This window comes from Rhineura floridana, chromosome 10 (assembly GCF_030035675.1).
Source record: "Rhineura floridana isolate rRhiFlo1 chromosome 10, rRhiFlo1.hap2, whole genome shotgun sequence".
Taxonomy (NCBI): Eukaryota; Metazoa; Chordata; class Lepidosauria; order Squamata; family Rhineuridae; genus Rhineura; species Rhineura floridana.
This window is the reverse complement of record NC_084489.1, coordinates 39,073,442-39,099,745: the sequence shown is the minus strand read 5'-3', so window position 1 is coordinate 39,099,745 and position 26,304 is coordinate 39,073,442. Positions and strand designations below refer to the sequence as shown.

Below are 26,304 nucleotides of genomic sequence, written 5' to 3'. Positions count from 1 at the left end.
CCTTTGTGGATACTACATTCCACCCCAGCCCCTGCAAGTCACTGAGCACAAAATTTCACACTGGGCTCTTTCGGGGGGGGGATGTTGACCCACTTAGGATTTCCCCCCCTGAATATTTTGAGGTTCTCCCTAGCATGTTGATACCTCTTCCTCTTATTCTCAGTAGCCTCAGTAGTAGAATATCCATCATAACTCAGCATCCAAATTGGACATTTGTGGTATCACACAATAAGGCACTATGTGCTACCTGAAGAGTTACCACCTTTTAGACTGGTGTCATGAAGAAACCGATTTAGATTTTAACTGTGCATGAAATATTAAAATGTTATCAGACTAGAAATATTTTTGTATAAAAGTTTATTATCACTTATAAAAATATGACAATATCTATCTTCAACATTAATCTTGATTTCCTAGCCAGATTGAATTCTAAAAAGTTGTTGCTATAGTTTTATATATATATATTTAAAAGCATTACAGTAGGCTGCAGTAATGTTCATTTAACCTAAAACGGTTTTATAAACCAGCAAAACCATCTATTTTGTGAAGAGAAAAAATCTTATTTCTTGAAGTTTCTGTGGTTGACCACTTCTTCATTAGTTACCTGCAGCCTGGCACCTTCCTGCCAAAGAAAAAGAAAGTATCTGAAGAGGTTTATCATGTACACCTCACCTACAGGAAAACTTCAGCAAACGGCTATAAAGCCACAGTTGAGGCAAATCCAGGCTTTTTAGTGTACAATTTTTTTTGTACAAACTTTAAAAGACAAATATTAGAGCCAAAAAAGCTGTGGCTGATAAGTCTATGAATATCAACCAATACTAAGTATTGCAGATATAATCGTAGCAAACAGTATTAAATAATGGCAGAGGAATGCAATATTAAATACATCAACAAATAAGAAAAAACACATTAGCATCCTAGCCAAATTCAATTAGCAAGTCATAAAAATCCCATCTCATGTATTAAATTTCTTGTATACAACTCACACAAGAATGAATGCCATAAATAACTTAAATTATTCCTACATGTTAAGTTCTACAATAACATCTTCAGAAAATACAGTAACTATTTACAGCAGTAAGATTTCAGCTGCAATGAACGCCCACAACTATCCTATTTTTCTATCCACCTTTAAAGTGTTCATAGACTTTCAAAAAAATTAATATTGAAGGATAAAACCACAAAATTATACCATGTAAGTGAGCTGCAACATACCATTTTAACTAACCATAGCAGGGATGGGACCCTTGCAAAGCATTAATGGACACTTGGCTGGTTCATTTGCTCAGCAGATCTATTGCTTGTCCATGATGCATAAAGCTAGATTCCAGTAGGGGAAAAGATAGGTTAAGCAGCTGGAGTTAAAATAAATGAAAATATAATAGCAAAACAAAAACCAAACAAACAACCCACCCTCCACATCCCCAATAAGCAAAAACAGAGATCTTAAATTTTTCAATCACAATTGTTAACTTGGTTCATTGCTATGTTAAACTAGTAATATAACCACTATACTGAAACAGTACACTGTCATATAGTATTAGTTTCTTGTTTTTGGAATATTAAGAAAGGAAAAATAAATAGGATCTTACCTAAAGAAGTTTAACTGAAGCTTAGAACTATTTTGCTCTACACCCTCAGCTTTCGTTGGCATCCTTATAAAACTACTGTAGTTAAAGCTTTGCAGAAGTACAGCACAGCTTTTTAAGACTGGCTGAACTTAGTGCCGTTCTCAAGAGTTCTCTTGCACTAGACCTGTGTCCCTGGAAGAGTACCTCGCTGGGGATATTTCCTTTCCTTGCCATTGAAGAAGCAGCATCTAAAAGATCTAAAAAGGTGTTTCTCCTTGCAGAGATATCCCTTACGTTATCTACGTATTTTAAACCTGGTGATTTACAGAAAACATTATCTGACCAGCATTTTACATGTACAACAATGACTTTGTAGTATTTGTGGGACCTTCTACTACCCACTCCTTGCCTTAATTCACAACGTATTTTAAATAAATCTAAAATTACACAACATTTCCTTTAGAATTATTTTATTAAATCATAAATGTACAACAGCTTCTTAACTCTACACACGCACTTAAATTTTTAAAAGGAAAACGTTATGTCTTATTACACCATGATCCTGGCTAATAGCTTTTCAAAACTTTGAGAAATTTTTTTTAAAAAAGGTTTCACATGTCACCTGAAACTTACAAATTTAACATTATCAAAGGAATGCTTCTACACTCTTACAAAGACCACTAGAAAGAAACAACAATTAAAAAGCTAAGAAACTGTCTCAAAGGCATTTTTACAATCCTTCCTCCACAGTAAAGGTATGTTATTAAATAATCCAATCCATTCACAAAATGGCTCTCTGCATCTGCTCTGGTGTCTTCTGCCATATCACTGCATATTTATGCATGACTGAGATAAGTGTTTCCTTAACAATGTTATTTCGAAAACCTGAAGCTGTTCTGTTACCTCTGGGCTCATCCTCTCCTATTTATACAGTGAAGCCTGTTTCAACAGAAGTAAAGAGTAAAAAAATAGGTTATGAAGTTATCCATCTACCCAGTTTTTGTTTTTAAAGGAAAGATAATATCCTAAAAAGCTTTTACCCCTGCAGCTAAAGTCAAACATAACTGCAATTTCAGCAGTTTAAAAAGGTACACTCACCCATGAAAAGCTTACAGAAGTTCAGTAACGGCTCCTCCCTCCATATCCCCCACTTCCTCCACTTCCTCCAGGACCATAGTTTCCTGTATTGGTTAAAATGTAAAACAAAAAATTAACACAAATGGGCAGCCCATTCTCAAGCTGCATCAAAATCCCATATTTAAGCCTAAATGTAATCCCACAAATTAATTAATTACTGACTGGCACAACAGTGGAAGAGTGTTCTCAACACCTTTCAATCAAATCAGCTGTAATAAAAAATACAGGGTTCACCAGATCTAATAAAATCTAACCAACACAAATTTTGGAGTACATTCCTGCCGTAGATCCCGTATCACCACAAACACAGTATCATGCTTTTTTCAAATGGCAGACAGATATCTATCTGTGTATCTATGCCAAGTTTCCCAAACCTGCTTCCCTCCAGATGTTTTAGAATGATTCCCCCCCATCGGCCCCCACCAGCGTGGCCAACTGTAAGAGACTATGGAAGTTGCAGTCCAAACACTAATCTATAAAAATAGAAGAATTCCCAGAATTCTGCTACAATTTAGATAACAGACCTTCAACAGGAGCTATGCAGGTAGAAACAGATTTGATTCTTAATCACTGTCACAGGGAACAGCCCACTTCAACTGTAAGTTACCTCTTTACTTTCTACTATGTATGAATGACTGTCAGTTGTATAGGGCAGGAATGGGGAACCTTTTTGGCTCCATGGGCCAGATCCTTATCTGGATCTGCATTGCAGGCCAAATTTAACAGGTGGGTGTGGCTGCCTGCCTGTTATAGTGCTGCAAATTTATCAGGGTTTTTTGTCCCTTGAAATCCAAAAGATGTAGCAGGCAGCAAGGTGCTGCTACAATCAAACTTTTCCCCCTTAAATTTCAGTGCCTGTTATCACCGCAAAGTGGTTTGCAGGGGAACAGCTGCTAAAACCAAGGAAAAAGCATGCACTGGGAGTTGTGGGGGTGGGACACAAACTCATACACTATCTTTGACACTAGTCAGTACCGCCATCATTCACTGGAATGCTAATGAAGAGGGCAATGTCCCTCTTCTTCCAAAGGCAACTCCAGGGTTTGTGGGAAGAGCTTTTTTTTTTAATGGAACAGGGAGACTTTTCTATTTCATTTAGACACATTACCTCCACCATATGGTCCCCCCATGTTCCTGCTTCCACCAAAATTTCCACTCTTCATTGGACCGTAGTTTGAGGGCTGTTGGTTGTAGTTTCCAAAATCATTGTAATTTCCACCTCCATAATTGCCTGAATCAACAAAAACATTTTATGCACAATAACCAAAATGTTCGCTTTTGATACAAGATATTATGCAAAGCATATCTTCCACTAAGCCAACATGTTTCACCCTTCATACATTTTCCCTACATACAATATACTTTTCATTTTGCACTCATATACACCTGTACAAGAAAAATGTAACATGTGAAGCAGCTCAACATAAAGCACTTTATATGAGATGCTATAAACACAGTAACTAACAACAAATATTGTTGACTGTTACATGGACTGCAATAATTTTCTGCTAATGTGCTAAGGCTATACAACTGCTTTCAGATCAGAACACCTTTTATAAAACTTTGTTATTATCCAATAGCATAAAAAACCTTTTTCTTCTCATTTCAAATATATTTTTGTCTTGCTTTTTCAAAGCAAGTTCCCCAAAGCAGTTCACATCAACTTTTGGCTTAAAGAGATACATGCTCTGCCATCCACACAAGTCAATTTCTACAACAGAACAGGATATCTTTATATGAGCAAGTAAAAGGACTAAGGATAAGTTCAAGCACTCCATTTCCTTCAAATATTACCTCCTCCATAGTTGTCATAGCCACCTCCGTAGCCCCCACCCTGGTTGCCATATCCAGGTCCTCCACCACCATATCCTCCTCTTCCACCTCCATAACCAGGACTGCCTCCAAAATTGCCACCTATTGTAAAGTAAGACTCAGTAAACATGCAGCTTATATCAGGGTTGAACTGATATGTTCATAGATATTGTGGCCGCAATCATGAAAATTCCTAAAAAAAAAAGTGTACATGCAGCGGGCTTCTGAATTTTTGCTGGGAACAGACTTTCATATCGTGAGAGTCTCCCCTGAAAAGCAGTATACCATGAAGTCAAAAAACAAGATGAAACACTACAGTAGAATGTGTGAAAGCAGATAGTTGCTACATAGTACTCCAGCCAATGTAGGCACTAGGCATGCTAGTCCTGCCACGCCTGAACTGAATGGACAGTTTTCTCTGCCAGGGAGCAGGCCATGGTGGAGCATGGGAAGGCCCTGGAACTATTCTTAGCTACCTCTGAAAAGGTTGCTCTAAGCACTGGATGCACCACTCTGGTTGCGCCTAAGCTGCTTCTTTCCCCACTGAAGAAGTCAGGCCACTATGGAGTGTGAAAGGGGCCTGGGACAGTTCCCGGCTACCTCCATGCTGCAGCGCCTCCTGGCGCTTGTAAAATCAGCCCTTTCCTCCTCTCCCCTGTCACTGTCAGGCAGGTTTAGAAAAAGAAGGGAGCTGTGTTGAGCCTGGAAGAACACCCCCCCCCAAATCCCTTCTGGAGATACAGGAGAACGAGATTAAGTCTGTGATCTTGCTGAAGGCAGAGTCAAGACTGGAGGAAAGTTACCACTTCACTTTCTGGCTGGCCACCATTTAACATTTTTTCAAAAAGTTTAACTCTGCCTCCTGTAGTTAACCTGTTCCTGTATGTTCAACTGCCCTGCTGACTGAGAAAAGGGCCTTCATCTTATGGCTTATTTTTCACCTACTATGCAGAAACAAACTGGATTTACAGAAACGCTATTCAGATGTGATCCTACCCTGTAAGCTACTTGTTACAATTACATTCATGTTATTTAATTATTGCAAAGTGGAATTATGTGTGTGTCTTTTATATTCAAATAAAAACAAACTGGACCCCATTTGGAATAGGAGTGGGGAACTGGATGCAGTCAACAGGCTAGATCCTTACTTCCCCAATTAAACTTTAAAGGTGAATGCCCACCTGTCAATCAGCTGATGTCACAATGAGGTCAGGTGACTTTCCTTTGTCCATGCAGTTTGGATATAGGCACAGAGCTTTATAGATGGTAACAATCTCCTTACAAAGGCACAGGACTTTGCAGGCACCACAGATTAACTGACTGATGATGCCTGCAAACCCCACATCTTTACCTATATATATGTCAAGTATAGGGCAGATGGGCATGGCATGGCTGAAACAGCATGGCAGGCCAAATGTGGAGGCTTGGTGGGCCTAATTAGACCTGCAGGCCAGAGGTTCCCCCCACTGGTATTTTGGAGGGATGATTTGGTTCCAAATGAAAACTATTTGAATTACAAGCACATATGTATGGTTTAGAGTGGATTTTGAGCATATGATAGCAACTAAATTTTGAGTATTTAAAAACCAATTAGACCAGACTCTAGAAAGAAAATTAGACAACTTGCACCATTTCCACTATTAGTTAGAGAACACACACATGCTCCATCTTCCTAAACAGATTAATTTAAGAGGCTAACCTCCTGGTCCCCCACCGTATCCATTGTATCCATCGCCAAATCCACGACCACCTCCATAGCCATCTGTTAAAAATAAAATTGTTTCTCTATTAATTGCCTAGCATAATTCTTTTTTAATTTTCAGAAAAAAAGAAGTTGTCAGTCACGCCACTCATAGTCACGTGAGGAAAAGTAGAAACACCATTGCTGGCAGGGCTGCTTACTTTCAGCAGTACCACCTCCTATTTTTATAGAACTCCAGGTCATGAAAGTATAATGGATTAGTCAACGAAGTGGACTTAGTGTTGAACTGACTTACCAGATCCACCTCTGAAGTTACTTCCTGGTCCTGGACCAAAGTTTCCACCACCTCCACGTGAGTCTCCAAAGCCAAAGTTACCTGAAAGTGTTTTATATATCAGCTTAAGTTATCTACAACATTATTTCAAAACTATTTAACCAAAGTATGATGCAATTCAGAACATACCTCCTCGCCCACTCCTTGAGCTCTGAACCTCTTGCATTTCTTGTCTAGATAAAGCTTTTCTTACTTCTGCATTATGACCATTAATAGTATGATATTTCTGCACTGAAATCACAAACAAGATAGCGGGGGAAAACACAACAAATTTAAGGTGCATGACATTCTTCACAGCCGTCTCACTTCATAATGAGAGAAAACAGCAATGAAGACCACAATACTAGGATGGAATTCATTCTTATTTGTGCAATACACTAACTTCAGTCAAATTATACTAGAACAAAATGTAAATTATTTATGGGCCAGATTTACAATGCAATCCTATGCATGTTTACTCAGACGTTCTCCTACATTCACTGAGACTTCCTCCCAGAAAAATATGCATAGGATTGCAGCCAGGCTTCTACATTTTTGCTCACCATGCTTGCTAAGGGGAGTATGCCTCTGCCCTCTGGAAAGCATGATGGGCTATCAGCCTTCTTCCCAAGCTTGCAGCTGCAGAGGTGAACACCAATAATCTTGGCAGTTGTAAGGTGATCCCCGACATTCCTCATTTTCAAGCTCGGAAGCAAAGTTAGGGGTTGTTTGGCTCAATGCACCATGACTATACAGAGCCAAACCAGCAAGACGCCTGTCGTCCCCCCCCCTTTCCTGCTCTGGAGCAGAAAAGGGAAATAAGGTTGCTTCAAGAACCTTTGTCAAACAGTGATCAAAGCCAGCACTCCTCACCACTCTTTCCTGCAAGAAAGGCAGAAGAGTGTGGTTTTTGTTGTTCAGCACTTTGCGCCTTCCCCAAGCAATTACCAAAGCTGGCATGCTTCCCATTACACCTTCCTTCAGGAAAGGGTGGCAGCAGATGTTGTTGCCACTATTCAGAAGTGATCCAAACACATCTTCTGCTACATCAGCCAAGTTCGCAGGACAGTAATCTGGCAATCACAATTTTTTACTTGGCTACCAAGGCGAGATAAAAATGGTAAGTCCCAATTGGCAACCAATTTCATTTCATGCATAATGCATGCAAATTGCAAAAAATGTATTTATAAAAGTGAAATAGGCATCCTGCACTGGTTGCATTACATCCTAAAATAGCTTACTTGCTGATATAGTGATATATAGAACCAGGTCCAATCACAAGTACATAAAAGACGTCACAGTGACAAAGATTACTAATAATGTTTTACTTACATACAATTTTGTCCACAGGATCATGGTCATCAAAAGTTACAAACCCAAAGCCTCTCTTTTTACCAGATTGCCTGTCTGTAATTATTTCAATTGTGTCAATTTTTCCATATTCCGAGAAGTAGTCTCTAAGGTGATGTTCTTCAGTATCTTCTTTAATTCCACCAACAAACAACTTTTTCACAGTAACATGAGCCCCAGGTTTTCCAGATTCCTTAAAAAAATAAAAATTAGGAGGTTAGTTGCTGGTCCACCCAAACTGGATTTCTACTTGCTGGTGTTAAAAAAATGGTAGAAGTGTCCATTTCCACTTCTGCAGTTAGTATCAGAACATTTTAATAATACTATGAGAAACTGACACTAAAAAGTACGAGGAGAGTTATTTTTATTTATTTAAGGAACTTTTCAGTTGTCTTTTTTCTGATATTGCTAGAATTTTGACAATATAACACAGAACAACTCTGTGAGATTGTTTTACTGTCCTGGGACAAAGCATTCTGCATTAAGATTTCAACTGGAAGCTTCCAGATTCATAATACTATCTCTTAAGGACTATGCTACATCAACTGTAAATTTTTATCATCAAATGTATTAAACTTAGCTTCTTGACTTTTGTTGTATGAATACATCTAATATGCCCAGTATTCTATAAACTGCTTGGGTCCAGAAACCTGACACAAAAAGTAACTCCACATATAATTTACACCTAAGCACAGGTTAAGAAGATGCTGGTGGATGGCCTGACACAGTGGCCATATGTCTTCCAACTCACAGTTACAACAAGCAGCAAAAAATGTTTTCTGAATACTATTATAAATTTCTGTTTTAAGAGGCAGAGATAAGGAAAAGAAATAAAAACCTCCCAACCTGCAAACAAAGCTTACCTCTCTGGCTACAGCTCTTTTAGGCTCAACTACTCTTCCATCAATGGAATGAGGTCTGGCAGCCATTGCTGCATCAACTTCAGCCATGGAAGAGAATGTTACAAAACCAAATCCTCGTGAGCGTTTGCTTGCAGGGTCTCTCATTACCTACAAGATAAATATGAATTTCAACTACTGAGTTCTGAATTACTAGACAATTATTGCCACACCCCACTTTGCTATCACAAGGCTAAGCAATGATGTAAAAAAACCTCACATAACTCAAAATGGTGCATTTTTAGTAAGACCAATTTTTCTTAGCTTATCCATATCTGCTAACAAGCACATCTTGAATGATATGATGCAATTTGGTTGACATACCACTTAATATGATCAGGAGTACTATTCCTGAAATTCTAACACCAATGTATTAATAGTAATTCTAACCAGTTGCTAAAAAGACACACAACTGAAGCCCGAAAAATGTGGTTTGAGAACTGAAGTCTGAACCAATAACTGAGTAAAGAAATAGTCCATAGAAGAGGAGCCTGGAAATAGCTACAGCTCACACTGAGGCAGTATCCAAGGTTGGCCAATATACAGTACTGCCTACAACAGGAGTGACTAATCTGTAGCCCTCCAAATGTTACTGGACTCCAACTCCCTTTAGCTCCAGCCAGCATGGCCAATGGTCAGGGATAATACAAATTGTAGTCCAAGACATCTGGAATGCCACAAAGGTTCTTCACCCTTTGACCTACAACATAGTGTGTTGCAAATATAAAATGAAAAATTACATCAAGGTGTCACAGACCAGTGCTGTAAATCAGCAGGGCCTAAAGAAGAGTCAGAAAAACAACCTACAACACGATCTCTCCAACCCCAGGGTGGGGGTTGTGAAGTACTTTTTAAAGCATTAAAATAAAATGGCTAAATAGGCAATTCACAATGATGCAAATCTTCGATCTAACAATATTAGTTGTGATAGCATTGCTACTGTGTTTGACTTGTTTGCCAAACAAGAAACACTCTTAGGACTCAGAGGAGCCTCTTATTTCTTAGGAAATATGAAGTTTGTCCAGGCTCCTACAACTTGCTGCCAAAGCCCCGACTTCTAATTTCCCTATGACACACTTTTTTTAAAAAAAAAAAGTGCTAAAACCAGCCACTTTTCCACTTAAGGCAAAGCAGCTGTGAAGGGCCACGACCTGGACTTTGCTCACTAGTTTACCACTAACTCCACCACCACAAAACATGTAGGTTGATCCTCATATTCTTAAATCTTCTGCACCAAGTGAAAAATATGATAAATGAAACTTTGAAAATATATGCACACAATCAAACAGCAAAAATTATTTTTCTGATTTTTACAAGTGGTGAAAAGTAAGATATATTATACTTAGAGTAAAGCAGCTTGCAGCTCCATTCTTTTTAATAACATCAGATTTAAAACTGTAACATCCCACAAATAAACCCAATGGTACAATTTCATAGCTCAAGTTCTATATATGCAAGGGGGCTGTTGATTTGTATTTCTCAAATAGAAGTCTGTCATACCACATGGCAATCCAAGGAGATAAAGCGAACTGCAACATGACACAGGTGTTTATGTTCAAAGAAAAAATAGTCAACAAGCCCTTTGCATTCCAACCTATGTTCTAAGTTATACACCATATGTTTCTTATATGTTTTTACAATAAAAACCACTCCGTATTGATCAATAGCTAAACCAGGAAAGCTTAGTAACATCAACCTGTCACTACACAAAAATATCATTTCCTTTGTCTTAACCACAAAAATTGACATGTTCCAGGTGCCTTATCAGAAGAGATTCTAGGCCTAAGGTTATGATAAGATCACACAAGTGCCATTTCCTGCAAGGAAGGACAGACCTTGTTTAACACTATCCAATTGTTCTTATGGCTGAGCAAAGCCTTAACAATAACTATCAGTCTCTCTCAAATTTCAGGACCAAGGATGAGTCTTCGCTCTTCTACTCAAGCTAGAAGACAGTTATAGCTGTTTATGAACCAAACTCTAGTTTCATGTTTCCTCCTGCACCTGGGTACATATAGGAGCAGACTGACAACCACAATCTAGTGTCATTTATTTCCATATTAATCTGCTGCCATACCCAAAGCCCGAAGAATCATTGTTAGTACAAATAACACAATTTCCCTGAATTTCACTATATCAAAATCTGCCCCTTAGAGCACTGTTCAGTGAAAAGTGATAATGATGAGAGTGCCTAAACCACTTTTTTAAAGTTAGCTAAAAACAAATGAAAATTAATGCACAAAACTTACCACACAATCCGTTAACTTTCCCCATTGCTCGTAGTAGTTTCTCAAACTTTCTTCTGTTGTTTCGAAGCTTAAGCCACCAATGAATAGTTTGCGGAACTGCTCCTTTTCCCTCTAATCAAACAAAAAGATAGCAATATAACATCATTTTTTTCATAAATACTAGATTTTATCACTCCAAAAATAGTTGGGACACTATATTTTCTATTCACATCAAACACATCAGTCGACAGACTATATAATAGAATATATAATGTAATAATAATATATAATAGAATATATAATATAAAAGAATATAATCTAAGTTCTATGTGTGATGTTCGCCAGGAAAGGAGAAGAAACCATTTTGAACTGGCTGTTTACTGAAGATGCCCAGATATTAATCTCAACTGGAAAACAGATTTGGCCAATCTGTTTCATTATTTACAGATGTTGAGAACTGAGAATTATACAAGATTCTCCAGGTATGGTGAGAAAAATTTTTAAATTGACTGTTCTGACCTTTGTGTAGTCTCACAATTTAACATTCTGATAAGCTCTTTAAAACTTAATAAACTACTCTGATCAGCATGTGCTGTAACATTCAGAACTTCTGTCCCTCTCTTAGTCTAGAGAAGTAACCTCCTCAAAAGGTAATGTTTTCTCTGTCCCCTTCTAGAGAACCCTGCTGAGGTCACTTGCACAGCCAAATGAAGGCCTGACTTAAATCTGTTTCCCTTCGGCAGAGAAACAAAATTCTGGAGTGAGGAAATCTCGTTCTAAAACTGCAACAGAATTACTGTGACTTTGAATACTGAAACCCACAGAAGAAAAGAGTCTGAAAAGCTTCATGCCCAAATAGTTTTGGATATTTTTCCCATTTCACAATGATGCTGAAACTATAAATACTTGTGGTTTCTCAAAACTGCAACAAGGAATACTGGCCCTCTTCTGTACGCTTATTAGGTATGCAACACAGTTGCAGCCTACAAGCAAACCTCCGCTTCTATTGTTTCTATGTAAGCTATTTCAGCTATTGCTATACAGATGTTTAGTAATGGAAAAGATGATAGTCCAAGGGTTCTCAATGCTTTTATCCCCAGGGCCCATCTGAGAGGGCTTAAAATTACTGCAGCCCGACGTAACAAAATGGTGGTGTAGGGGCAGCCAGTCACAAAACAGGCAGATGGAGAGTTGAATAATCAACTGCTGACATGATTATATATTTATATGTACTCCCTCTCTGTAAATGGCTAAACTTTTTGTCACAGCTATTTCCTTGTGGCAGGGAGTTCCATAGTTCACCTTTCCTCCAGTTAAGAACATAAATTAGCTCTGATGGTGATATGCCTTGCCCCCCCCATTTTAGCCAGAATTTGGTGATCTAGAGGCTTTAAATGGAGATTTATTTTATATCCCCCTCCCAAAGTATTTCTGTTCATCTGTCATTCTTTTACAATTCAAACTGATTGTCTGTGGGGAGGAAATAGCGTACAAGTTCTTTCATCCTTCCTCCTTTTACATTCACTACCTCTAACAGCTTTTCTGTCTGGTCCCCTTCTCCATTTCCAATTTAAGGAATATTAACCTTTTATTCTTCTAATTTCTTTCAACCCACACCTTTCCCCTCAGAGTAAGGAAACTCTTCCCCCCACCGCTTCATCTCTTGGTCATCTTTACTCAATTTTGCATTGTTTCTCCCCTGCATAGAGATCCATGCACACAGACCAAGATGTCCAGTTCCCAATACCAGGATGTTCTTCTGAGGTAGAGAAGGTGGTTGTCCCTTGGAAGTCTGAGGCAAAGCTTCCTAGCTCACAGGCAGGACTGGCATGTGAAGTGTGTGAAGGGGAGGGGTAATAGTGTACAGCAACCCCCCCCCCAGAGGTGCTGCCTCTTTCCTCTCTCCCACCTCGATCCAGCTATCCCCTTTGCCTCCTGTCTTCCCGTTGTTTCCTCCTCCTTCTCACACTCGGCCAGCCACTGTCACCCGTTTCCTCCCCTCCAGCTTTGCATGCTACAGCCTCACTCTTTAACACCCGCTCCCACACATACTGTGCATGTGCGGAGCTGCTCTTGGGGATGAGGAAATGAGCAGACTTCTTTAAAGTGAGTTGAGGTTCATGGATGATCCCCATCCTAGTTTGAGAAATACACTCCATCTACTGCATTTTCTCTTTTTGCTGCCACTACCAAAATTGGTAGGTTGGGGCAGAATGTGCATTTAGATGCTGCAGCTAAAAATTAGGAGTTAAGAAAAAAATATTCCCTGTGATTGATCTATCACATTATCCACAATAAGCATTACACAACTTCAACCACAAATCCAGACACACTGAGAACCACCTGAATGAATCTCATGGCCCATCAGTGGTTCACTGACCACTTTGAAAAACCTTGTTCTAAACTGATTTTCTGCATCCAATCCCTAAAAAACCCGTTTGCCTACTTGCTCTCAAGCCAAATAGGGATAAGGGTTGTGCAAGCAGGTTGTTAGTCCTAGAAAAGCCACTGAAACTGCATTTTTACATTGCTACTGACCCGCAGACTACTACCATGGAATTATTTTTAATTATGAAATTTATCTCTACAGTTATGTACCTAAAAATGCAGCTAACATCAGCGGATATCAGCAAGGTGTTTTCACTAGTGACCATTACCAACATCTGCCTTTTGTAAGTACTGAAATACGGGATTGCTTAAATGAAAAATCCCCAAGGCAAGCTGCAGTATTTCTAAAAAAACAAACAAACCTTGTTTGTGAGATGTTATAAGGACAGTGGTTAATGGCGTTTAAGTCGTAAAGACCCAAAGATCGAGTATATAAGTGACAACATGTCTGCTGAGGCAAATTCTGATTTATAGCCTTTAACAGAACGATTCTAAACATCAGATAAATAGAACGACAGAAGCGAGTTTCTAACCCTTGTTCACTCTTCAACAACTTAAGAATGCTTTGACCTATTCCGTCCCCCCCATGGCTCCGCCATGTGACGGCTCCAAGAAGCCTACGTGCACAGCAGGCTGGGAGAGAAAATGGCGCCGAGCACCCCCGGGAGGGGGTGCGTTCCCAGAAGGCCAAGCCAGGCTTTATTATTCTGCTTTACTGCGCAAGCGCGTTCTCTCCTTCCCCCTCCCCGCTAAAAATTAGGGAGAGGGAGCGAGCGAACGCGGTTCGTGACCTCACATACTTTCCCTCCTTTCTTTACCATACGGAGAGTCTACTGCCGTTAAATGGAGACACTACTGACCATAATTTTTCCTAGATCTATGTAGGCGTCCCGAATTTGCCGCAACTACTCAACCGCCACTCCTCCTCCCCCTTCTCAACTGCCGCCGTCCCTTCCAGAACCTTCCCCCCCCACTAACGTCTTCGGTAGAAGACACGGAGTACCGCCAATTGCGCCACCAAGTGTTTTCCAACTAACGGACCCTGCGTCATTTTAAAGATCTACGCTAATGGCGTACTGTGCCGCATTTAGCCATAGGCACGACCACACCGCAATCCGGAAAATACGAATTGACCTAACACACGAGCTTAAGCTTCAACCGTTAACGCACTGCAACACGTTTTGCGTAATGCAGTTTGAGAATATAATCCCGTCTTTTTGATAATGGCGGCCTTCACTCTTACGTAGTTAAAAATTCACACATCGTTCTCGCCTCTCCAAAAACAGCCTCAGGGATATTTATAAGTACGTGAAATCATAAAAGTGTCACAATATACCGGAGTAAGCAATAATGCATTCAGAAAAGTCTATTTCTTCATTGTACTATTTTTCTTTAAATAGTCGTTAACTTGGACTAACGTAAGCCGTTTCAGGGAGAAAGTATTTTTTTTAAAAAAATCAAGTATTTTATTTATTTATTCTGACAGCAGCCGAAATACGCATCGTCATCTCGAGGGCTCCCTTCGGGTCTTTCCGGACTCAGCCCGCGTTGTTCGGACTCGGCCGGAATACCTCCGGAAAGTACTCGTATCCCAACGTAAGCCCTTCGGTAATTTCCGGAAGAGTCGAAGGCAACAAAGCCATCCCTCGCTGTTTTCCGGAAATTGCCGAAGATGCACGAAGACTAATCGCGCCAAAAAAGGGGTATAATTAACCAAGGACCCATCCACCCCCGATTTCTAAACCAGTATAACTACCAATGCTGGCGGCGGAAACTGCATAAAAGGGCGCGCTGTTTTTCAAGCGTTTCTTAGCTACCGAAACCTGAGGTGGGAAAAAAAATCCTGTTCCTTATAGTTTTCGTATTTCGTATATAATAGGTGGTTCCAATATATATTTTATAGGCAAAGGGTAACTAAACGTGAAACAACACCCGCCATTAATTCCCACCTAAGCCCCTTTAACTCGGTTTCTCAGAAGATTTCAAAAAACCGCTAGGGATCGAATTCAACCCTCCCCTTTCTCCCCACGCCCGCCATTTTCTCGCTACCCTTGGCTTTCAGGATGCTCGACTGCCCGCCCGCGAGGAACCCAGTAAGGACACAATGGGGTGTAAAAAGATCGGCCATTACTGAGCCACGCCGTCCGTTACCTCACTCACCCAGTCGCTCTCCCGGTCTCCGCGAGGCATTTTCGGGCAGTAAGAAAGAAAGCGAAACAAGGGAGAAGGCGAATGGGTTTGCTGTTGTTGGGATTTTTCTTTTCTAGAGTGCTGGCTTGTCTCGGCTCGGGCTGGCGTTTCCCTCTCTACAGGCGGAGGAGGCAGGAGAAGTGTGTGAAGCGGCTTAACGACTGTGCTGCTGGTGACGGCGGCGCAGAGAAGGGCGGGAACGAAAGAGGGCGGTGTTTGGTGATTGCTGTGCGCAGCGGCGCTGTGGGAGCCCTGCCCAACCCCCTCCTTGCTCCCGCCCTGGCTGCGGCTACCGCTACCTTCCCTTCCGCTTCGCACTCTCTCCCCGCCCCCTCAGATGTTGCTGCTGTTTCAGTGCGCGCCGGGAGCTAGGAGACTTCGGGGGAGCGGAGCAGCTGAGCACCATTGAAGTCCGTATATTTCGCTTTCTTCTTCTTCTATCCCTTCCCCCCCCTTCAGTTTACTCGTAACTCGTCGTTCATAATAGGATAGGAAGGAAAAAACAGGGCGGGTGGGGTGGCTGTGTTCCATTTTGACTAAGGATTACATTTTATGTAACTGAGAAATACCCCGGCGCGGCCTCTTTTCCCCTCTTCCGCTCCTCCGTTTTTTAAAAAAATGCTGCCGCCGCCTGTTCTTTGTCCCTTGAGGAAGCTTAAAAAAGCCCACAAGTGTTTCATAGAGCGGCCTCCCGACTTTTCCCAACTAGGCCTTTCCCCCTTTTTTCTTTGCTGTTTGTAGGTGGAGGGGGGAGGATGACCACGCATACCCTCAGACCAGTAGCCTCTCTCCACCTTTTCTACTGAAGTTGTAATCTGGGTGAATTCATTGGGCCTTACCCTCTCGTTCGTGTGCAATGGGGACTGTAGCCGTAGGCCATTTCTCACTCTTTCCTCCCTTCTCTTCCCCCCCCCCAATAAAAAACACCCAGCAGGAAGGGGTGAAGGAGGAAAGGGGCGCAAGCCGCGAACAAAGCAGAGATTAGAGGCGTGGACATTTTAAAATATATCCGTTTAACCTTTAGCGCCTTGGATGGGTGGCGTTGTGCTTGGAGATGGGGGCAAAGCGTGGCGGTGTCTGTTCAAGCTCGTGGAAGAGTGGTGGCGACAGGGAGTCTTCCTGAACGACGTGCTGATACGGACCTTTCCACCGCAACTGTTTCTACATCTTTATCTTATGTACTTTTCGTGATGGGAGACAAAATTGGGCTCGCTTTCCTCCCTCATGCCTGCCCGCTCTGCCCTTGCGCATCTGCCTCTTGCTTAAGATCTATTTTTAGCTTTCATTTCTTTGCAACAGGCCTTTGTTACACACGCGTTCCATTTTTTCTAAATGGAAGCACGATTTGCCAGGTCTGAAAAAGACTAATATTACATCTCTTGCAAGGAGATGGGAACCACGCAGGATTGCATGAGAACTCTTAGCTTTCTTCCTTGCTTTGCTGAATTTCAGGTCTGATGCTGGTTTCATAGGTTCGTGGAGAAAACGCAAACTGTAGGGTTAGGTGAAGGCTTTTTACTTACGTATTTATACTTGGGAATTGGCAAAACGTATTATTGTGGAATTTATGTCTAGAATTACATTTTTAAGGTGATTTTAAGATTACCTATATAGTATATGTGTGCAGGTTAATGGCCTGTACTCCTGAATCTTCTTGAATGGCTTCATCAGTCACTGATCTAACCGCATGCTGATGGATTCAGGATTCTGTAATATTGTACCTTACAGTTGAAGGTTTTATTTCATTATAGCTTGTTGCCTTAGGATTTTTCAAAGTAACAATTTCTTAAAATTTTGTTTAGTACTAACTTAGAATGTTTGATATATGACTAGTGAAAAAGGCATGTCATGTCTTGTAAGTAATTGTAACTCCAAATAATACCTAGCATAATGAAGGTATAACTTCATACTTTATTGATATACTTGAAATATAGTTTTCCCCATCACCTGGATAGAAGGACCATATTTGTACTGAGATGCCTTTCTCTGAGTAATGCAACATTCCTTTTGTCATGCATTTTTCTAGTAAAAGCTCAGCAAGTCTGCAATAAAAATGGCCACCAATAAATCTACATTGGTAAGTTCTTGACCACCTAAAATACGTAAGGCTTTTACCACCATATTTCTTCAGATTTATTAAGTTGGCATCTCTGTGTAAAAAGATACATCCACATCTCCCCTCCCCAGCATTATTCTACCAAAAATACCAGATCCTGAAAGTGGGTGATACCCCACTAACATACTCAGAGTAAACCCATTGATTTCACTTGGACTACCCTGAGTATGACTAACATAGTAAGCATGTAAGCTCTGGTTTCAATAGATTTGCCACTAATTTTTGTAGCAATATATTCTATTTTTGAATCCTGCTCAATACATGTTTCAGTTCTTCACCTCTGTGATGGGGAGGGAATGATAAATGTTTCATTGAAGAAATAGTCATGTGGGAAGTACATTACAATTGATTTAAGAAGACATGTGGTAGAATCTTAGCATCTAGCAGTTGTAAGGTAAACTTCCAGGTATAGTAACATTATATTGTACCAACAAGCAGATATATAAATCATGGTTTGTTTGCAGATGATGATTTAACTATAACACTGACCTTGATTCCATGCAAATACATACTAAAACATTTAACATAAGGTCACAGTTGGAGTTTTTTTGTTTCAGAAGGGCTGTGTTTTTCAAACATTGATGCTTAGGACACAAGAGGCCCTTTCAGACATTAAAGCCCTCGCATTATTAGAATCTTGTAAGCGGGAAAGGGGGGACACTGGCTCAGGATGCTACCTCCACTGATGCTCTGCAAGCGTCTACACATTGGAGGGCAAAGGTCTACCATGAAGAGCCTGCTGTACTCATGAAGTCCATTGTGATTCAGAACCCTGTGCATGGGGAGCCTGCTCCAGTACAGCAGGCTTCTTGCTTACAGACCTTTGTCCTCTAATGTGTGGAGGGCAGAGGAAGCAGGACCCTGCTCTCCCCTCATTGCCAGAGCCCTTTAATGCATGGCTAAGGATAAGGTATATTTGTCTTCCTGAGTTAACTGTTCCCCTTCATTCTTACACTTAAAATGATAAATATATGCTTCTTTGATCAGCTTCTGGAAAAATTGTTAGTTAATATTGTGACCTGCCCATCGTTACCTATGTCAGTTCAGTCAAGGATGAACCTCTGAGAAGTAAGAATATCTCTGGGAATTCCTGTGCTTGTGTCACCTGTTAGTATGATGGATAGTCTTTCAATATCCTGCGAGCTCAATACAACTATAGGAAAGATCCCTGCATATCCTACTTGACGATGATTGTTTGAATGGCTGTACCTTTCCAAGATGTATCTGGCATCACACACTGCACAAATGAGACCCAGCTTTTTCCCTCTGGAGTTGGAGGGAGAGGCTGGAATTATTTGCATGGGGAGTTACAGACATACACGGAGTGCCTTGGCTACTTAGCACCCAAAATTAATTCCTGCTTCCCCCTCCTTATTTAGAACTAGAAGTGGGACAGGTCAGGGTCCCTGCAGTTGCACTGGGCTTCTAAAACACTTCCAGGGGACCTTGACCCCACCCTCTTTCAGACCTGGGGAAAGAGAGCTAGGGATCATTTTTGACCCCACACAGAAGTATAGTGCAGGTACTAACAGCTCAAGTTACCCAAATTACACCAAAGTAAGTCCCACTGACTTTGATGGCCCTTATTCCCGCATACGTATGCATGGATTTGCTGTTAACCTCAGAGGAAAGAACTAGGTCCTTTCATCCTGGGTTTTTCTAGATGACCAAGGGTGCCAGCCAAAAGCTGGGAACCTATGATCATTAATCCAGTATGCTGCTGCCCATATATTGGTAGAGAGAGGAGGGGGGTCAATGATTCCTGTGTCCGTCTCCATTCCACCAAGCATGGAAGATTGCCCCTTAGCTCATAGTTTAGGAACTACTGAACTAGGGTTGCAATCCAATACACACTTACCTGGGAGTTAGTCTCATTGAATCCAGTGGTACTTGTGAGTAGACATGTTTTGGATTGCAGGTTAGGGGTATTGTCATGTGCAGTTTCTGAGAGAGAGAAATGGTCTCTTAATTCAGGTGGCAGTGAGAATTCAACAGTGCTGAGTAGCTGTTATTGTAAGATGTGCACATAGAGATGCAGAAATTTTGAAGCCATGGAGAAAAATGTTTTTCTTTTTTGTTTGAAAGAATGGAAATTGAACGTTTTTGTGTGTGTGTATATATATGTATATATACGTGTTATGCAATACTTGCTTCCTTATTTAAACTTATGTTACTGTTTTAAGAACATAAAATGTACAATTATAAATAAGCATATAAAATTGTTGTTTGGCATCTTTATGAAATTTACAAATCCTATGCATGTTTATTCAGAAGACAGACCCATTTGATTTAATATAGCTTAGTCCCAAGTGAGCACACACAGGATTGCATCCTCCTAAGTATTAATGCATTTAACTCATTCCAAGGTGGTTTTTTTTCCAGAGGAGGCTTTTCATTGTTCTCCAAAATTTTTAATATTTCCATTAGGGGGGGGATGCACAGGGGAGACAGATATTCCCCCCCCGCATTATTCTCAAGGCTTTTTTATAGGCTTACACATCTCTACCTACACCTTATGTTATTAGACTGAAAGGAAATATGCCATTGTTATTAGCATGCATAAATATTAACCGTTACATCGAATGTGTGAGAATAACTTGAGACTTTTTAAAAATACATGAACGAAATCTAGATCTGCCACTGAGTTTTTAAGTGAGAATACAGTTTGAAAATGGAAAACTCATTGTATCTGTGCATGGTTCCTAAGGAAGGAGCATGAATTCTGCATCCCACACTCTGCCAAGAGCTGAAAATACTGAAGATCTGTTTGACAAACTGGTGTATGCACCCCCTACATATGCAAGATTTGACATGAATGAGCAGCTGTAATATATATATATATATGAATTTCAAAAGGTGGGTGGGAAATACGTTAATGTGGGGGAGTATTGATGCAGACACTTAATTGGTAATGTGGCATGCATGTATTTATAAAACTATTTAGATTTATTTTGTGCTTTATTCCAAAGATTTCAGAGGAGATCACAATGTAATCACACAAGTATTCTGGTGGTCTCAGATTCTCTTCTAAATTCCCATTGTTAGAGAAGAAACAACTCCCAAGCATTCTTTTTTTAACTAACAGTTTTAATTTCTGGAAACATTCTTTTGGTAATCTTACTAGTACTTGGAAGGGGCGAGACATTTAAAATTACCTCTAAGTAACGGTCAGGATCCAAAGAACTGTTTAGGCTTGTTTGCAAGGTGCTTGTAATAACTTTTTTACATTTCCACCCTGCTGTTTTCCCATGCTGTATCACTCTCAAACTGTTTTTGAAACTCACTTCAGTATCAAAAAGAATTTGTCATGTGGCAGTCAAGAAAAACAAGTATGACGACATTGAGTTTATAGACCTTGGGATTTTTGGATCTTTGTTGTTGTTTTTTGAATCTAGTTTTCCCACAGGGTTGTTTATATTTGTGAAGATCACCTATACAACATGATTTCCTCATGTTTGCTATTTTGAATGCCTCCATAAGGAGTGCTTCCAAAGTGATGTTCACAGTTCTGCATTTGACTTATAACAGAACTGCTGCACTTCTAACATGACACTAATATACTGGTTTCAAGCCAATGCATAGGGGAATTGTGGAAAAATAATCCTTTCATACTAAATTGTGCATTATTGAAGTTGGAATGCTTTGAGGATGATGTGGATGTAATACTTTGCTACCTAAATAATGTTTGGCTGTTAAGTGGAGCTTAAATTAAGTCATTTTCAGTCTTGTTTGAATGTGCTTAGATTGATTATAAAAGCTCCGCCGATGCAATAGGCGTTTGTGTCAGTGAAGACGTTTCTACCTAGCTTATCAAGAGCAACTGAAGCTTTTGCACAAGTATGTTCGGCTGTCCATAATGGAAGCTGAAATCATGCATGGATGTCATTGTTAAAGAAATATTTCAGACTTAGCATCTGAAAAATGCCCAAGTTGCTGTTGATTGTTGTTGATTATCATTGCTGTTAATGCATACAGAGTGTGTAACTCATTGGTCTTCAACTGATGGGTTGGGACCCATTCCTACAGCACTACCACCATACAAATATATGGTAAAAAAAATGGGTTCTCAAATGCATATTTCGGTTAAAGGTGGGTCCCTAGTCTAAAGAAGTTAAAGACTACTGGTCTAGCTTGTAGGAGTTGTATTCAACTAAGTCATATTCAGAGTAGAACAAGGCTTAATAATCACGTCTATTAACTTCAGTGGGTCTCCTCTGAGTAGAACTACCTTTGAGTACCAGCCAAAGAGTTTACTATCTTTTGTGTTCTTTCCCACAAACTATTTGTTCTTATTTTTACACAGTGCCTTATCCTTATAAAGGGAATGGCAAGCGCCTATTTAGAACAAATGGATTTCAGATTCATTGCATGAGAGAGTTGGCATTTATTGTATCACCCAAAAGGGCTCTTTTTTAAAAATAACAACAACAACATGTTCTCGGTTGTCTCACTGAATGGAATATGAAATTTTCCTTGAAGAGCTAAATCCTGTAGACCAAGAGCTGAATTGCAATATAGTTATTAAAATATGCCTCTTTCAAATAATTGTGTTTTTTAGCATAAAATGGGTAAAAAGCAGAATGGCAAAGGCAAAAAAGTTGAAGAAGCAGAACCAGAAGAATTTGTTGTGGAAAAAGTCCTGGACCGGCGTGTAGTTAATGGCAAGGTTGAGTACTTCTTGAAATGGAAGGGATTTACTGAGTAAGGAGCTTCATCCAGAACTACTTTTATCAGTTCTTAATTGGGGGTGTAGGACATAAATCCACCCATGGTGTGAGTGTAGAAGAGACTTATATAGCTGGAAACATTTTGATAGGTTTACCTAGCCAAAAAGAATTACTTTACCTTGTAAAACTGTGGTTTGCCTGTTTAGCTGTGTGGGCTGCAGTATAAAAATTAAATAGCTCTGGCTGTAGTGCACCTCTTTCCAGCCCATGGATGTGTAGGCAATATATGGCGTTTAGCTCTGGGCTGTAACTAATCCAGAAGCTGCTGATTAAACTAGAAATTAAAATTGATGTGGTCAAGCCCCATGCTGATTTCTTTGTTAATACACATTAATTACTTCTCCAGAAAATTTTTGTAAATCTTCCATTTTGAAAATAAACTACTACTATTTTTTTATCAGTTTCAAAATCCTGTTGAAAATGCATCTTAGCGTATTTGGAACTAATTCCTTTTGAGTGCAAAGCCCTCTTCCTGCTCCCCCCATTTTACAAGGTTGTGCAAAGTGTAACATAGTCTCAGCAGTAATGCATAATTAAGGAACATCTGTTTTCATAGGACCTTGCTTTGTTCTATGAACTAAACTTGCTACTTGTTTGCTATAAATAGCAATGTAGACAAGTGAGTATTACAAGGTTTTTTTTTAAAAAAAATCCAGTTTACTGAGCACAGAAAGATATTAGTTCTCTCTCACACACACACCTCTGTGGAAGACCAGAAACTCTCTTTAAGTTTAGAAACCTCCTAAACCTTTCTTTGTTCTCATGTGAAGTTCTGCATGTTCACTGAACTTAACCTGTTACATGGTTTAATTGACTTACATAACATTGATTATGTTATTGTTTTTGGACACTGAAGTAATAATAGTAACAAACCTTACTATCTCTGTTTAATACAGCTGGGTAACCCATGGCAGTTTTTCAGGCTTTAGGACCATAATCCTAAGCCTAAACAATGGTGCACATGTGGGTTGGAAGTATTTTACAAAAGTGGTAGCAATCTATTTATTATTACATTTCTACCCCGCCTTTTCATGATTGAAATCCAAGGCAGCTTACATGTGGTTCCCAGGCGGTCTCCCATCCAGGCACTTAGCTTCAACAGGGTGCTGGCCTTACGTGCCTTCATACCATAACCTGTTGTAGCAGTTGGTCTGCATGCAGTTAGGTAAGGGAGAAATGTGACTTTAGTGTTCTAGTAACTGAGCACAATTTAGCTGTTTTTTGTTAATACCTTAGGGTGGGTTGTTCAACTTCAAGACTGGTCCATATTCATATTTCTAATTACTTCCATTCTTTTTCATGAATTTTGTTTCAGTGCTGATAACACATGGGAGCCTGAAGAAAACTTGGATTGTCCAGAGTTAATAGAAGCTTTTCTGAACTCTCAGAAAGCTGGTAAAGAAAAAACAGATGGTGCCAAAAGAAAATCTCTCTCAGATAGTGAGTCTGATGACAGTAAATCAAAGAAAAAAAGAGATTCTGTAAGTTTGATTGTGTTTGACATTCTCTTAAAATATATCAAAGAGGTATAGTGTCAAGTCAGGGAGGCCCAGGTTGAAGTCCCTGTATCTGGTGGAATTGGGAGGATACAATACAGATTTGGGAGAACCATGTGCACCAGGCATGCTGATCCTGTGGTCCTCTATATTGTTGGGCTGCCACTCCCATCGTCATGATCTTTGGTAATGATAGCTACTATTGATGGGAGTTGGAATACAACAACAACATATGGAGGACCATAGGTTCAAGAACTCTTAGGGTCCAATTCTGTAGGATGCTTGTACTTGTGAGTTGCATCTTGGTAACTTCCTTAATATTTCATACTGAATGTTCAGTCTGAAACATTTCCCAAAATGTGTTCTGATCTTCAGAAAATATGACTATTGTGAAGATATCAATGTGTTTCTCGAAAGTGATATAGATCAACAGATGAGTGAAAGAACTTAAAGCTTGGCTTAATTTTGTTACTGACATTCGGAAGCCCTTTGAGGGGATTTCCATGCTATGTGGTGATTCTTTTTATGATAGTTGGAAGATATTTAAATGTGATCAAATATTTAATCAAACAGGTTGATAAACCTAGGGGATTTGCAAGAGGTCTTGACCCTGAGCGAATAATTGGAGCCACAGACAGCAGTGGAGAACTTATGTTTCTTATGAAATGGTAAGTGGTGGAATGTAAATTCCAGTAGCAGTCCAGATTGTGTCTTGGATTGACCTTGATAAAAAATAGAAGTTTTCTGTTATGAACAGACAACTAGGATGTAAGGACTATTGTTGGGGATTGGTCTTCCCTCTGTGTAAATGTTCATAGTTCTGGCCCTAGACTTCAGGATAGTCTTCAATTGCTGCTGTTTAATACCAAACTAACTAATACTAGGCTCACTATAATGTTAAACTTTAGAGAGCCCTAGCCATATTGTGTTAGCAGATCTATCAAACTTAAACCACCATTCTTGTTAGCATTTCCTTTTACTGGACTTTCAGGTGTGATTATTTAAATAGTTTTGGTTAAGTCCCAATTACAGCACAACTGCAGCATTGGCACCTACTTTCAAAAATCTCCCATTTCAATTGCCATTGACTACTGATGGCATGAAATACCCATTGGACAGCTACTTAAATATTATTACAAGTGGGAATAGTATCTTTTCCCCTTTATTGGGGACATAAAGAGCTGCTACTGGCCAGGCTTCTCAAATAAGCATTAACAAACTTTGAATGATTAGAGCAGAAATTCTTGAAACTCCTTTGACTCTTCTGAAGATAAATCTAAGGTAATCATGTGCACATTTGCCTGGGAATAAAGTTCCACTACATTAAATGAGGCTATCCTTTGAATAAATCTGCATAGTAGTGATGCTTCAGATTTCAAGCTCATGAAGCCCTGAGTGACTGTTAATTAGGGGTGTTTTTTTTTCTTAAAACAGGAAAGATTCTGATGAAGCAGACCTGGTGCTGGCCAAAGAAGCTAATGTGAAATGCCCTCAGATTGTAATTGCTTTTTATGAAGAAAGACTAACTTGGCACTCATGCCCAGAAGATGAAGCGCAATAATTCTTTGGATTTTTCCCCTCCCCCCTTTTTATATATGTTTGATTTTGATTTATCAGAAATGTGGAAAGCTTCAACATTCTGTTTGATTATTTTTAAAATAATGTGTTTTGCATAAAAAGAAAGAAAAACATGCTATTTGTTTTGTTTTATTACAGGAGAGTATTTGGTACTGCTCCCTGCGCATTGGGTAAAGTGTTTTATAAAACTTGATAGTTAATAGTAAATCTTAATTGCAGGTTGGTCAAACTCACAAGTGTTTTTGTAGCTCTCTATACAACTGCTGTGCATGCATCTCTTCCCCAGTTTAGTCCTTTCAGTCGATAAGACATTCTTTTTAGTATTTGTGGCTACTTGGTTCTAAAGAGACCAGGTAAAAATTTGTAGTAAGTTGAAAGTGCAGACTGTATATTATTTACTTCAGTGTAAATACTGGTGAACACTTATCAATAAAATAGTTTTATATTCTTGTTTGTTCTTTTCTAAACAGTGGGAAGCTTAAGAGTCTTCAGAAGGTTATTTTATGTTAATAGTATCCTCTAATAAGGACAGACACGACTTTCCCCAAGCAAAATTACTGCTATGAGATCTTGCATGAAGTCCTTACAGTTTCTCCCACAGTTTTTGTTTGTTTTTGCTTGTGCCTCAGAATAAACTAAAACTAATTTCAGACAGCCATACAACCCTCCAGTGGCAACTGGGTCATGAACAATGCTGAATTTCTCAGTTCCTGGAAGGACAGTATCCAGACTTGGGCTGCTATCCAAAGCAGCACTAAGTAGTTTCATTAGCGCTAAGATTTATGCTTGTGCAA

The 26,304-nt window shown here is 39.7% G+C and overlaps 2 protein-coding genes across 7 annotated transcripts; one reads left to right on the top strand and one right to left on the bottom strand.

The window, feature by feature from the left end:
- Window positions 1–340: 340 nt before the first annotated feature.
- HNRNPA2B1 (heterogeneous nuclear ribonucleoprotein A2/B1) lies at window positions 341–15,841 on the bottom strand. Of its 4 annotated transcripts, XR_009758233.1 has the most exons (13): window positions 15,555–15,841; window positions 11,037–11,147; window positions 8,752–8,898; window positions 7,871–8,081; window positions 6,689–6,790; window positions 6,521–6,601; window positions 6,223–6,285; window positions 4,506–4,625; window positions 3,820–3,942; window positions 2,673–2,755; window positions 1,596–1,831; window positions 1,219–1,323; window positions 341–622 (listed from the first exon to the last, which is right to left on the bottom strand). XR_009758233.1 is itself a non-coding variant. In XM_061587571.1 (11 exons), exons 1-10 carry the CDS (start codon window positions 15,591–15,593, stop codon window positions 2,694–2,696), a joined length of 1,059 nt encoding a protein of 352 aa, XP_061443555.1. In that variant the 5' UTR covers window positions 15,594–15,840; the 3' UTR covers window positions 2,028–2,513; window positions 2,673–2,693. The 4 variants fall into 4 exon arrangements, 2 of the variants coding, with proteins under 2 accessions (XP_061443555.1, XP_061443557.1); XR_009758234.1 differs by lacking the exon at window positions 1,596–1,831; XM_061587571.1 differs by lacking the exons at window positions 341–622; window positions 1,219–1,323; window positions 1,596–1,831 and adding an exon at window positions 2,028–2,513 and having other exon boundaries at window positions 15,555–15,840.
- CBX3 (chromobox 3) lies at window positions 15,144–25,957 on the top strand. 3 transcript variants are annotated; one of them, XM_061587575.1, is made up of 6 exons: window positions 15,144–15,231; window positions 17,620–17,670; window positions 22,268–22,410; window positions 23,752–23,917; window positions 24,506–24,600; window positions 25,367–25,957. In XM_061587575.1, the coding sequence occupies exons 2-6, from the start codon at window positions 17,647–17,649 to the stop codon at window positions 25,491–25,493; spliced, it is 555 nt and encodes a 184-aa protein (XP_061443559.1). In that variant the 5' UTR covers window positions 15,144–15,231; window positions 17,620–17,646; the 3' UTR covers window positions 25,494–25,957. The 3 variants fall into 3 exon arrangements, with proteins under 3 accessions (XP_061443559.1, XP_061443560.1, XP_061443558.1); XM_061587574.1 differs by lacking the exon at window positions 15,144–15,231 and adding an exon at window positions 15,913–16,003; XM_061587576.1 differs by lacking the exons at window positions 15,144–15,231; window positions 17,620–17,670 and adding an exon at window positions 15,836–16,003.
- Window positions 25,958–26,304: the final 347 nt, after the last annotated feature.